The sequence below is a fragment of the Plecotus auritus genome, assembly GCF_963455305.1.
Source record: "Plecotus auritus genome assembly, chromosome: 1".
Classification (NCBI taxonomy): Eukaryota; Metazoa; Chordata; class Mammalia; order Chiroptera; family Vespertilionidae; genus Plecotus; species Plecotus auritus.
In genome coordinates this window covers 55,569,674-55,584,479 of record NC_137770.1, presented here as the reverse complement: position 1 = coordinate 55,584,479, position 14,806 = coordinate 55,569,674, and the positions used below count along the sequence as shown (strand labels likewise).

Here is a 14,806-nt window from a genome sequence, read left to right as displayed (position 1 = left end):
GCTTATCTATTTTCACTTCTTGCCTCTCTGAGTCATGTCTCTTTTCTGGTCTGTGGTACTGTCCTTGCTATCCATGACCTTTCTCTTCTGGGAAGCCTTGGAATTCTGCCAATATCTATCCCTGCTGCTGAGATAAAGACAGAGATAAAGACAGCTGAGAGGGCAAAGCTGACACCAGATATAAATGCCTCCAAAGTAAAGTAAGTAAAAGGGTGCATATGTCAATTTGTAAATTCTGCTTACAGTGGTTGGATCCCTGCTATCTGGGCCCTCCTCTGACCCTGTTGTTGGGACTGTAGGGTATCCTATATAATAAACAGGTAATATGCAAATTGACCCTAACGGTGGGACAACCAGGAATGACTGATTGCTATGATACACACTGACCACCAGGGGGGCAGACGCTCAAGAAGGAGCTGCCCCTTGGTGGTCAGTGCACTTCCACAGGGGAAGCACCACTCAGCCAGAAGCCAGCTCATGGCTGGCCAGTGCAGCAGCGGTGGTGGGAGCCTCTCTCACCTCTGTGGAAACACTGAGGATGTCTGACTAATGGCTTAGGCCTGCTCCCTGCAGGGAATGGCCTAAGCCATTAGTCGGACATCCCTCAAAGGCTCCTGGGCTGCCAGAGGGATGTCTGACTGCCAGCTTAGGCCCGATTCCCCAGGGAGCGGGCCTAAGTCGGCAGGTGGACATCTCCCAAGGGGTCCCAGACTGCGAGAGGCTGCAAGTTGGGCTGAGGGCCCCGCCCGAGTGCATGAATTTTCGTGCACTGGGCCGCTAGTGATATTGTGATAGATTAGAGAGTTAATGAACCCCATCGAAGTTAACATTAAACTCCACTGGATTCTTCCAGATCCACCCCAGTGAGCCTGGCTTAGTTTCTCTGTTCTCCACTGCTGGAACTCTTAGACCCTCCAACAAACATACAGGGCTTATAATTCAAAACTCAAGGGATGCAGACAAAGTTATTGGCCTAATGATTTGGAGAAAAGGACTGAGGGATCTGGGCGGGAAGAGTTTGCTGTTTTAAAAACAGCACCATAGTAGTGAGGCAGGAAAAGTGGAACAGGTAAACTGAGACAGATAGCTGAAGGAGCAGGTCAGGCAATTTACAGCCAGATACAGGTCACCTTCCTAGAGATAACATCTAGCCTCAGTTGTATTTCAGCTCCAGGCCCAGAAAAGCAGCAAAACCACTGAGGCACACTAGGACCAGCTGCAATGACTAACCACCCCCACCCAGTCACTGACCAATCAGTAGAGACCAAGACCCTGAAGAAGCACACCTGGAAAACTGATGAATATTCTGTTAAAACCCTCCTCTAAGATCTCTCCTAAGATTACAACCTGCAAGAGAGCGAGAGAATCCTGAAGACAAAGAACCCAGCACACGCTCTCCCTCTGGGGAGCATGCCTACACCATTCCCTTTTCCCTCTTCTTCCCCCACTTCTTCCCAAAAAGACACAAATCTTCTAAACTCTAAGTGACTCCATGAGACTTGCAACCAGGGGAGCAATGGGCAGTGACAGCTCGTCTCAGGTTAACCCCCTGGCCCTGTTCCCAAGGCCCCCTTTTCACTGACTTTCCAATGAGCTAAAGCAGCCCAGCCTAGGCTCTCTCCTTTTGCTTCTTCTGTGCTAAGACCTTTCTTGTTTCACTGTCCCTAGCTTTAATAAACATACCGTCATAGTCACCTGGACTCATGTTGTGAAATCTTTCCTGCACCTCTGTCCTGCCAAAGCCCAGGTGTGCCCCTAATACTACTTACTTGGTGTTACTAACATATAGGTTATCTCAACAAAACATACACCATTTGTTAATGTTATGTTAGCATATTTAGCAATTAAGATGGGATACCTCTTTTGATTACCTTATAAATCAAATATTCAAAATGTTTTCTCTTTATTGAGAGACTCTGTGATGTGTGGTTTTTATGGGAAAGAAGGTGGGACGTTGAAGAGAGCATCAAAGAAAAGTCAGATATAAAGAAATGGGAGAGATTTTTCTATATTCAGATACTGGAGCAGGTGTTTATCCTTGAATCATTTTTGCCTCAGAGATTTTACAGCTCAACAGAAAATTGCTAAGAATTGGAGTGACTGAAGCTGGCAGAGGAGTGGGGCCAATAAAAGTGTGGTACAGATGACTCTATATGGCTCCCTGCCTTGGCCTGTCCTCATCTACAGTTAGAAACACACAAGGGAGATAAAAAAAAAAAAAAAAAAAAGAAAGAAAGAAAGGAAGAAGAAAGAAAGAAAGAAAGAAAGAAAGAAAGAAAGAAAGAAAGAAAGAAAGAAAGAAAGAAAGAAAGAAACCCCCACCCCCTATGCTATATTTGGGTCTGCATAAATAGTTCTTGTAGGAAGACAGCAACACTTGGTCATTAAGCTATTGCCTTCAGAGGAAGTCCAGCCCTGTGGACTAGGTTTGCGGTGCAGAGATGGGGACTCTTGTGCTTTGCTAGCAGCCAACTAATAGGCTCTGCCAACAGGGGGCGCTGGAGGGAGACGGTGAGGCTGAAGGCGGGACTTCCTGTTTACTTCCTATCTACTTCCTGCCTCTGAGCATCACCATGCCTACGCTTTGGAGTGATGGTTTGTGAACTCAGCCAACAGAGACACCAGCCACCTCATAAGAGGTCTGGATCTCAGCCTAGGGGGCCTTCCTCTGAGCTCAGTGCAGCAATAGTAGTACAGTCCCCATCAAAGCTCTGAGTTTCAGCTTGTTGGCACCTTTTTTTCTCAAATTCTAAGTTTAATAATTCCCATTTTTTTCCTTCATTCGTTCAGCCTCGGGTGGTAGCTACTTCCAGCAACTGCTACTTCCCTAATAATTTAGTGCTCTCTCCCTCTCCCACCACACACACCTTTTCAGTTATTAACTTTATACCTAGTTAAGTTCTTTATATTAAATTCGCTATTTCAAATATTTTGGCCAGGATGCTACATTTTTGGAGGGCTGGTTAGGGGGTGAGAAGATGGGGCAAATAGTGACAATGCCAGTGGCTTTGAAAAAGGCATTTTCCATCCCCAAGATCAGCTCATGGGGCTCTCACTGAGGTCCAACTGCCCAGAGTGTTTTCCATTCTTCAGACTATAATGAACCCTAGACTCACAGGTATTAATGAGGGAGATCTACAATCTGGAACCCTGTGGCTATTTCTAGTGCGCAGGTTATTAACAGTCATGAAAAGACAGGCAAATGAATTTTTTCAAGTAGTTGCCATCTGAAGAATACATTCTGGTTTTCATTGACTTTTTTTTTTTTTTTTTTTTTTAAAGTGAAAGCAAAAAACAAAAGAAACAATCCTTGTCTTTTTATTGCTTTACTCTTTTAATGTTCAGGGAACATAAGAGGAGCCACACTTGGACTCCAGGCTACAAGAAAGCAGAGGAAATACCTGTGTGCTTCTATGATTCTTTGTTAGGTGGGGGTGGAGATGGAGGTGGGGAAGCTTTCGAGTTCTTATATGAGCCATTGACAGGTTTTTATGAATTGTTTTCTGGCAGGAGAGCATGGATATAAACTGGGCTGTCCTGGTTGAAATAATTGCTTGCCTTGCCTTCTCAGATAGTGACAGCATTTTTTCCTGCCTTACTCACCTCCCTGAATGACTCGAGACTATGCTCCTGAATGACATATCTGCGAGCAGGAAACTGAAAGGTGAATGATAAAGCCACTTGCTACTCTCTACTCTGCAGAAATTAAGGAGGGTGGAGACAGTTTCTTGGACGCCCTGTGCATATCAGAAAGTATATTTTGGAGGGGTTAAAAGAAGACCAAGGGATATTTGCTTCCATGGAACCCAACCAATCTTCCCTGGGAAACAGAAACAAACTGTGGCAAGAGATCTACCCTAAGTAAGAAAGAAGCTATTAAAGGTGAGAATTTTCTTAATCTTTCATCATGTCTTCCTCTTAGATTCCCAAAAAATCATTACTAAAGAGGACACAAAACTTATGCTTAGAAAGAGGATGCAAAAGGGGGAAAACAATCATTGCTGGATGTGTTACATTTTGTTTCTCTTTCTTTCCTTTTAGGGATTTTTTATCTAGAGTATCTGGTTTTCTTTGAATGGTACTCAGTTCCCTGTATTGTTTTTGAAAAGTAGCTGTGGTTTGGAGGAATAAGTATTAAGCTTATAGACAAAAAAATGAGGGTGTGTGTGTGTGGGGGGGGGGGGGAGAGTGAGGGAGTCCCAGATATGCTTCTTAATATGTTATATTTGCAAGTTATTTAGCGTCTGTTTTCCTGTCTAGAAAAGGCCTAATAATATTTCATTTTAGATATGTTGTGAAGATTAAATGAAACAATGTAAAAAAATATTTCTGGCATATAGAAAGAACTCATTAAATATTTTATATGAATAGCTCTGTGTGTGTCTGTGTGTAAAAACATTTTAAATTTTGATAGATTGTTATCTACATGAATGATTAAATACATATTTGGATTATATACAATTTTGTAAGAACATTTTTATTTAAAAAATAATTTTATCTATTGATTGATTTGAGAGAGATAGGGAGGGATGGGGGAGAGAGCAAAAGTGAGAGAGAGAGAGGGATTGAAGTTGAGATTGATTTGTTTTTACAATTATTTTTGCAATTATTGGTTAATTTTTGTATGTGTCCTGACTGGGGATTGAACTTGCAACCTATCCTCAGCATATTGGGATGGTGCTCTAACCAACTGAGCTACTTGGCCAGGGTAAAGGAATATTTTTATAAAAGGGTGGTTAGATATTACATCTAATCAATGACTTATAGATGGTGAAAGCATCCTAACATATAAATTGCCAAATAACAGCAAGAAATGTACTTGAAAGGACTTTTGAATTTCTACAACTGATACTGAGAGCCTGAAATTCATGGATTTTCTCTCTAGACCTATCAGAAATTCTAGGTCCCAATAAGAGCTATGCTAGAAACAGCGTGGTAAGGGGTGGAGGGAAGAATGGGGAATAAAGGGTAGGGACTTCCTCTTACTAATTCCACCTCTACATCAGCAGGTCCTCAGTTCCATTTCCCTTTCTCCTGGGGTAGAGGTGGAGCTAGGTCCTTACTGTAGCATGAGCAGCTAGTTTGTAGGGTCAGGTTATAGACCTCCATTAGTAACCCAAGCGTAAGAAGTTCCTAGGTAGGTCTTGACTGAGGATATTTGTCTAGAGAAGAAATATATTTTGCCATCACTTTGGAGTTGGACTTGCTGTTCCTGGGAACACATTCAGGGTTAGTTTGTAATCGAAGGCATTTTGTTCTGTCCAAGGATTCCAACCTTCTCTTCCTTTCCTGGGCCCACACTCTATTGATACCATGAAGATGATTTGGTGGAAGAAGAAACTCTGCAGGCAGCATTACCTGTGGGCCCTGGGCTGCTATTTGCTGCTGGCCATTGTTGCTCTGAGATTCTCTTTCAGATTGAAATGTGACTTTGATTCCCTGGATCTGGAGTCCATGGACTTTCGAAGCAAGCACTGTAGGGACATCTTGTACAAGTCCCTGCAGTTGACAGCAAGGAGATCCATAAACTGTTCCAGAATCATCCAAGGGGATAAGGAAGCAGTGATTGAGGCTCTCCTGGACAGGCTGGAGGTCAAGAAGAAGCGGGAGCCTTTCACAGACACTGACTACATCAACATGACCAGAGACTGCGAGTACTTTAAGGCCAAAAGGAAGTTCATACAGTACCCACTCAGCAAGGAGGAGTTAGACTTTCCTATTGCATACTCTATGGTGGTCCATGAGAAGATTGAAAACTTTGAAAGGCTGCTGAGAGCTGTGTATGCCCCTCAGAACATATATTGTGTCCACGTGGATGAGAAGTCCCCAGACACTTTCAAAGAGGCAGTCAGGGCAATTATTTCATGCTTCCCAAATGTCTTCCTGGCCAGTAAGTTGGTTCAGGTGGTTTATGCCTCCTGGTCCAGGGTGCAGGCGGACCTGAATTGTATGGAAGACTTGATCCAGAGCTCAGTGCCCTGGAAATACTTCCTGAATACATGCGGAACAGACTTTCCTATAAAGACCAATGCCGAGATGGTCCTGGCCCTCAAGATGTTGAATGGGAAGAACAGTATGGAGTCCGAGATACCTACTGAGTACAAAAGATCTCGCTGGCAATATCACTATGAGGTAACAGACACAATATACATAACTAACAAGAGGAAAGACCCTCCCCCTAATAATGTACCTGTGTTCACGGGGAATGCCTACATTGTGGCCTCCCGAGGCTTTGTCCAGCAGGTCTTCGAGAACCCCAAAGCCCGGCAACTGATTGAGTGGGCAAAAGATACCTATAGCCCCGATGAACACCTCTGGGCCACACTTCAGCGTACTCCATGGATGCCTGGCTCTGTTCCCTACCACCCCAAGTTTCACATGTCAGACATGGCTGCCATTGCCAGGCTGGTAAAATGGCAGGGTCATGAAGGAGACATCAGCATGGGGGCCCCTTATGCACCTTGCTCTGGAACCCACCAGCGGTCTATCTGTATTTACGGCATTGGGGACCTTCACTGGATTCTTCAGAACCATCACTTGTTGGCCAACAAGTTCGACCCAAAGGTGGATGATAATGTTCTTCAGTGCTTAGAAGAATACTTACGGTATAAGGCCATCTATAGACTGAACTCTGAGATACACTGAGAGAACTGCTACCTCAGATTGAAATGTGGGGCAAGAACATGTGCAAACATGCCCAGATTGTGCTGGGACAGTGTGGGGTGGGAGACCAGGTCTCTGGAATTCACAGCATCCCACGGGGTTAGGGGGCTGCTATTGGAGTGTGGGTAAGTAGATCTGTTGCCTTGCAAATTGCTATCCTGGATGAACACTGACTTAGGTCACCCCACTCCCAGTAGCCCCTGCACTGACTTTCTCACAGAGTGAGCATAAGAACTAGTTATTTGGGAGAGCCAAGGAGGGAAGTGTGACAGGGGACCCTGGACTTTAGTTGAATGCTTGGTGTCCAGCTTTTCCATTCTGTGGAGATGCCATTCCTAATAATTCTAGGCTTGGTAGGGGGAAGGGGGAGTTTGATGGAAATAGGGCCTTCTCTTGTACTATTAACTTAAAAATAAATAGCTCCTAATTCAAACCTCTACCTCCGCTTTCTGTTTGGGAAGCCAGAAATAAGATAAAAGTGTGATACTTTTTTTCATTACTATTGGTGGCATTTAAAATCCCTCGAGGCTGGCCAGAGACTCCCCATTATTCCAAAATGATCATGGCAGGCTGTATAAACAGCAAATTAAAAAAAAAAAAATAGAGGTACAGAGCTGATGCTTTCATTGTTGAAAGCCCTCCTCATGTTGTTTACATTGCCAGATTCGTGACTCTTCTGTATGGGAAAAGGTAGGGTGATTTAACTAATCTGACCACCGTATCTTTATGGGAAAATTACAACCCTAATTTAGCTGGCTTCACAGCCAACATTCCATAACAAAGATAATAGCTAGTTTAGGTAAGGTCACCATATAATTTATTGTCCAAACTGGAACACTTTTACAGGAGGGAGGGTGGCTGTACTATTAAAATTATGTGGGAAAACAAGAATAAACTAGGACTGTTTATATAAACCAGGAAATCGGGTTATTTCACATTTAGGCCTTTTGAGTGAAAACTCTGAAGTATGTGAATGGAAGAGTCACTATTTGGGGTTCTTTGGCTTATACATTTCCTCATGGGGAGACAATTTTGTGTGTGTGTATTTGCCTCCACTTCCCGTAAATGTTACCCAGTGAAACAATGATCTCTGAAGCTCCAGAAATAATTGTCATAGAGTTATGGAAGGCTATTGGCTATTGATCTTCTGCATACAATATACTTTGGAAAAATGATTTAAATACAAATTAATTTGTGTAATTTGAATGATGTTCCCATTAATATGTCATGATATTGTTTCTTCATTTCTGATTATGACTCAATCAAGTGTTTCTCTCATAATCAACTCTCCCTGTAACCCATATACTCTGATGTAGTTATCACTGTCTGACAGTGAACTTTCTATTTATAGTGACTGCTTTTGGTAAAGTTGTACTTTTTGCCACTACCAACTTACCTGCATCATACTATTGAGTCTTCTTCACCTTGACCCCAGTCCCGCCTCCAAGATGGCTGACAGATAGTCATGGGCTCCGCAGATGAGTCTCCATAAGGCCTCTTCCCAGCAGCGGAGCTGACGGACACCCTCAATGCTGTGGGAAGTGGACAGAAAAGCTTCCCGGAATGCACGCATTCTGAGGAAAGAACCTGGCTGGGTCTTTGGCCTCATAGTTGACTTCCTCTGTATATTTTCATGTGAAATAAATTATCTTCTTTATGTAAATAAACTAAATTGTGAACTTGTCATTTTGGGGGAAGAAGTTTCTGGAATTTTCCAAGTACTGACATTTTTTTTTTCCTTGAAATACATTCAAGTGCATAGAAAGTGCTCTTTATTTAATAACATAAGGTCTTCCTATCTGAAGGATCTAATTTCTCCCTCATTTGTGTAGTTTATTTTAGAAATCATATAATTAAGTGAACACATTTGTTGATTTTTTTCTTCCCTCTAAGTAATATTTGTTTTCTTAACCTCTCTCTGGAAAGGAAAAATCTTATAAATGAATCGAGCAACTAGGGCATGTATTACTTCTTAAGGTTTGAATTACTTCTTTAGTTTTGATTTGTGGACTATTGGTAAACTCTGTTTTAATAACTGTTTTGATGCACACTCTGCCTATTATAATTTTTGTTCTCTTGATTGAATGAATTCTTTTTAAGAAAGGAAGAAAAGGCAGTTAATCTTGTTTGGGAACAGACAACATAACTTATTTGGGGAAACTACATATTTGGATTAAAAATGGAAAGAACTGCTAGTTTGGCTCAGTGGATAGAGCATCAGCCTATGGACTGAAGGGTCCCAGGTTCGATTTCAGTCAAGGGCACATGCCCGGGGTTGTGGGCTCGGTCCCCAGTAGGGGCCGCACAGGAGGCAGCCCATCAATGATTCTCTCTCATCATTAATGTTTCTCTCTCTTCTCCTCTCTGAATAAATAAATAAATAAATAAATATATATATATATATATATATATATATATATAGTAATATTTTTTGGTGGAAAGAACCATTAAATACATTATATGCCTTAAGTACCTTATTGAACTGAAGATTTATTCTTCCATTTAGTGAATCATTTATTCATTCCACAACTATTAACTAAGTTCTTACTAGGCATTGTCCTTGACCCTGGGGATATATAGCAATCAACAAAGCAGACAAATATTTCCACTCTCATGTTCTTTACATACTAGCTTGAAATGGACTATAAACTAGTAAATTGTGTGTGTGTTAGAAGACAAGTGCTAGAGAAACTGAAGGAAGTGCCAGAGACGAGTGTGTGTGTGTGTGTGTGTGTGTGTGTGTGTGCGTGTGTTTGTGTTAGAAGACAAGTGCTAGAGAGAAATTGAAGTGCTAGAAACCTTAGGAGAGTGGGGTGGGGAGAGAGGATGCTTAAATTTTTAAATAGTGTGGTCAGGGATGCCATTCATGAAACAGTGACATTTGAGTAAATATCTGAAGGAGACGAAGGAATGATCCATGAGGACCCATGTGGGGAGAGCATTCTAGGCCAAGAGGAGAGACTTGGCAAGGCCCTGAAGCAGGAATACACCTGCCATGTTTGAGGAATAGCAAGGAAGCCAGTGTACATGGAACAGAGTAAAGGGTGGGGGTCGGGGGGGGGGTGTGGGAGGGGAGAGGGAAGAAAAGTACAGAGCACAGGGGAACAGGGCTGCTGGGAAGGCCTCTGTAACCCATTACATGGCCTTCATCTTGTCCAAGTGCCTTAGGCCACTGGAAGGCTTTGAACAGGGGTCTGGCATGATCTGATTAACATTTTCATGCTGCATTGAGTACAGACTGATGGGGAGGTGATGGTGGATACAGGGAGGCCAGTTAGGAGGCTGGGGCAATAATCATGACACTAGCCATAGCAGCTTGGACCAGGATAGCACAGCAGCAATAGAAAGGGATGTAGTCAGATCCTGGAAATGTTTTGGAGGTTCAATTTGAGGATTTGCTAACAGATTGAGTTTATTTATGAGTCAAGAATGACTCCAAATGTTTTATCTTGACGGTGAGTTGGAAGGATAGTTACTATTAACCAAGACAGGAAAACTGTGAAAGTGGATTTTTAGGGGAAGATCAGGAGTTTGATTCCAAACATATAAAAATGGAGATGCCTATTAGACCTCTGAATAGTAGAGATGTGGAGATAAATATGACAGGAATCTGAGGCCAGGAGAGAACTGAAGATGTTTAGCTGGTGTTCGTTAGCTTATGGATTGTGTAAAGCCATGAAACTGGAGAATTCCAACGGAGTGGACAGCCATAGAAAAGAGGCCCCCAGATGAATTCTGGGGGTCTGCAAAACACAGAGCCACTGAGATAAGGAGGAACTACCAAGAGAAAGTTGGAAAGGAGCAGCAGGTGTGGTAGAAGGGAAATGAGGTAGGTAGTGTTCTGGAAGCTTGGATGAGAAAGTGCTTCAGGAAAGAGATTGATGACTGTGTCTAGAGCTGCTGAAAGTCACTGAAGATGTGTGTAACCCAAGAACCAGCTCAGAATCCTATCTGTTGGCTATTTATGTTGTCTTTGGAAAAATGTCAATTCAGGTCTTCTGCCCCTATTTTTTTTTTGCTATTGAGTTATATATACACATATGTTATATGAGTTCTTTATATTTTACTAGAGGCCCAGTGCATGAAATTCATGCACAGGGGGGTGGGGAGTGAGGGGGTGTGTCCCTCAGCCCAGCCTGCACCCTCTCCAATCTGGGACCCCTCGAGGGATGTTGGACTGCCCGTTTAGGCCTGATCCCAGTGGGACATCCCTTGCACAATCCAGGACTGCTGGCTCCCAACCACTTGCCTGCCTAATTGCCCCTAACCACTTCTGCCTGCCAGCCTGATCACCCCCTAACTGCCTTCCCCTGCAGGCCTGGTCCCCCCTGCCCCCAAATGCCCTCCCCTGCCGGTCTGGGTCCCTCCCAAATGCCCTCCCCTGCTGGCCATCTTGTGTCCACATGGGGTGGCCATCTTGTGTGTTGGAGTGATGGTCAATTTGCATATTACTTTTATTAGATAGGATAATATTCACCTCTTACCAGATATGACTTGCAAATGTTCTCTCCCATTCCATAGGTTGCATTTTCATTTTGTTGGTTTCCTTTGCTGTGCTTTTTAGTTAGATGTTGTCTTCCTTACTTTTGCTTTTGTTGTCAAATTCAAAAAATCATTGCCAAGACTGAATGTCAAGGAGCTTACCCCATTTTCTGTTTTATGGTTTCAGGTCTTACCTTCATTTTTAATCCCTTTTGAGTTGATTTTTGTGTATGGTATAAGATAGCAACTTTCACTCAGCAACATGGCTGTCCAGTTTCCCTACCACTGTTTACTGAAGAGGCTATCCTTTCCCCACTATATATCCTTGGCTCCTTTGTTATAAATTTGTCATAAAGTAATTGACCACATAGTGTGGGTTGATTTTTGGCCTCTATTCTGTTTCATTGACCTATGTGTCTGTTTTTATGCCAACATGATGCTGTTTGATTACTGTAGCTTTGTAATAGAGTTTGAAATCAGGAAGCATGATGACCCTGCTTTGTTCCTTCTATTTCAGGATTGCTCTAGCTATTTGGGGTCTTTTGTGGTTCATCTGGGGGAATAAAATGAGTAAAAGCAGAGGGAGAAAAGCACAGAGTATGTGTTCAGTCTCTTAATTCAGAAAAGGGATCAGTGCTGTCCATGCATGTCCAGAAATGGTAAGAACAATCTCAGTTCTCTATCCAGGGGCAAAAGAACCAGTTTTGAAGCCAATTTCTCTTGTAACAGAACTTTAGGAAGTTCACAGAATCAAAAGAATGAGTAGAGCATTCAAGAGAGAATACTGATAGTCTTTCTGCACAATGCTCTTTTAAACTAATCCCACTAAATCTTGGTATGTCAAGGTGAAATGCTTTGCTCCACACCCCATGCAAATTCTACACCTACCTATGCACTAGGAAAATAATAGATTCCATTATTATTATAGCACAGTGAGGGAGGGCGGTCCCCTCAATCCAGCCTGCACTCTCTCCAATCTGGGACCCCTCGGGGGATGTCTGACTGCCGATTTAGGCCCGATCCCTGGCAGTCGGACATCCCTCTCACAATCCTGGACCACTGGCTCCTAACTGCTCACCTGCCTGGGCACCCCTAACTGCCCCCCCCCCCCGCCAGTGTGGTTGCCCCCAACTGCCCCCCCCCCCCCACAGGCCTGGTTGCCCCACACAGCCTGCTGTTTGGTCATCTGGTCACCCCTCACTAACCCCCCTGCCGGCCTGGTCGCCCTACGTAGCCTGTTTGGTTGCGATGGTCGCATAGGCTTTTATATATATAGATATGAAAAAGAGCTGGCCCTGGCAGTGTGGCTCAGTTGGTTAGGTGCTGTCTAGTGCACTGAAAGTTTGCTGGTTCGATTGCTGGCACATGCCTGGTTTGTGGGTTCAATCCCAGGTCGGGAGCATGCACGTGGCAGCCAATCCATGTTTCTTTTCCTTCCTCTCTCTCTCTCTAAAAATTCATTTAAAAATATTAAAATAAAAAAGCTGGATGAACAAATTAGAATACATTTTTAGAATGGATTGATAAAGCAAAGGCTGCACATTCTTCTATATTTGTACCTTCTCTTATCCTGCAGTTTTACTGAGTCCAAATTTTATAACTATGCTACAAATTGCTTCCCCAGTTGAAATATATACTTATATATATTTTAAAATCTCAAAATTTTATTAGTGATTTAATTATGACTCACAAAAAATGATGGTAGCACACCTTATGACACTGTGATTATGTCTACCAAGAAATAAAATTAGCTGAAGATAGCTCACAATAAACAAGCCTAACAATGACCAGTCTGGCATTAAACCCAGAGGCTATTCTTTGCCCACTATTTGGGTGTTAAAATAGCATTTAGTAATGCATGTGGAGAGGACCGCGCTTCATTACAAAAAGCCCAGCTTGTACTTAGTCCTGACAGTAGACAATTGATGGATTTTCTCTTCTTCCACACTAACAGGCAAGTAAGCTTATCACTGGAGCCTGTGGTCAGGTGGGAGAGCACCAAGTGGTGTGAACTCTTGCTGTCACTCTTTTCTGTAATCTTAGTAAAGTCCGAGTGTCACTGTGGGAAATTAGCTCTACATCACAATACAAGTGTCAGCTGTGTGATGTGTACACAAGTAATTAGAACTGACAGGAGGAAATGCCTGGCTAGGACTCTGCACTCCCACCCAGCCCAAAGCAGGGGTGGGTATGGGGCTAACCCGTCTCAGAACCAGTTACATCTGATGGAATGCAGTATAAACCCTGGGCATTACATACCAGTTACCTGTATGAGTACCTGAGTACTGGGACCGACCCAACTTCTTCCTGTCCTTTGTTGTGTTTTCTTTCGTGTATATAAATAATTTCTTCGTATGAGGTCAACAGCAAAGAGATCAATGCGGGGGACAGATACAACTGGGTTTCAGTTTTGAAGCATGGGTAGGGTTTTGATTCTGAAAGGCATGAAAAATGTAGGAAACTGCATAGCCAAAGACAAAAGTAAAACTCAGATCTGACTTTGTTTCTTTTTCAAACTTAACTGGAGCTGACCATGTGATGGCTGGTAAAGAAGGTTAGGATGAGAATACTGGAATAGAGGACACAGAATGAGCTGCAAGGATGAGTTTTAATGTGTCAAGGACTACACTATGATGCTGAGGTAACACCGCAGGAGCGCCCAGAGAATGGCTTAAGTCACTGTTACTATTAGTAGGTCAAGCCAGGCAACCCTATCTTACAAGAAACTCCTCACCCAGGGTCAATGTGCTGCTTCTCCAGCTGAGATTGTCAATAGATTGTAAGCGCAATCTACAAACATCATTCACAGGATTTTAAATCCCCAAACAGGAATACAAACTCCAGCCCTATACTTCTGTAAGATCTCAGTGATTATTTTTTTTTAATATATTTTTTATTGATTTCAGAGAGGAAGGAAGAGGGAGAGAGAGAGACAGAAACATCCATGATGAGAGAGAATCATGGATCAGCTGCCTCCTGCAAGTCCCCCACTGGGGATCGAGCCCACAACCTGGACATGTGCCCCTGACCGGAATCGAACCCGGGACCCTTCAGTTCGCAGGCCAACACTCTATCCACTGAGCCAAACCTGCTAGGGCTCAGTGATTATTAATAACGGAAAAGTTTAAACCATAACTTATTCCTTAAGAAATAGGAATTTTAAGTTTACTATAACATACCTATCTCCTAAATACGATGTTGAGCCTCCAAAGTAAAAGACCTTGATTTTGACCAATTGCAATTAAGAAAATCCTAATTATTGTAACCTTTTGTAACTTAAGTTTCGATTTCAAAATCTGTAAAAAGGGAACAAAGTTCTTTCAGGTTTGTGAGGATTATCCAGGAGAATATATCTAACATTATAGCACTTGGTCTGACCCAAATAATGTAATGTTGGCTACTATCTTATAAGTAAAGAGTCTTATTTCTGTGCTGCTATATGGATCAGATTTGAGCAGTTTGCTTAAAAATACATCTATTGCCCTGGCTGGTGTGGCTCAGGTGGTCATCCCGTACACCAAAAAGTTGGTAGGTTCATTTCCTGGTCAGGCACATACCCAGGTTGCAGGTTCGATCCCCAGTTTGGGGGTGTGCAGGAGACAACCGATAAATGTTTTCCTATCACATCAATGTTTCTCTCTCTGTAATGAATTAATAAATA

The 14,806-nt window shown here is 42.8% G+C and overlaps 1 protein-coding gene across 1 annotated transcript; it reads left to right on the top strand.

Moving 5' to 3' along the window:
- Positions 1-5,313: 5,313 nt before the first annotated feature.
- On the top strand, positions 5,314-6,645 carry GCNT3 (glucosaminyl (N-acetyl) transferase 3, mucin type; the record flags this gene model as incomplete). The annotated part of the gene is made up of 1 exon (XM_080674233.1): positions 5,314-6,645. One exon carries the CDS (start codon positions 5,314-5,316, stop codon positions 6,643-6,645), a length of 1,332 nt encoding a protein of 443 aa, XP_080530359.1.
- Between the last annotated feature and the right edge of the window lie 8,161 nt (positions 6,646-14,806).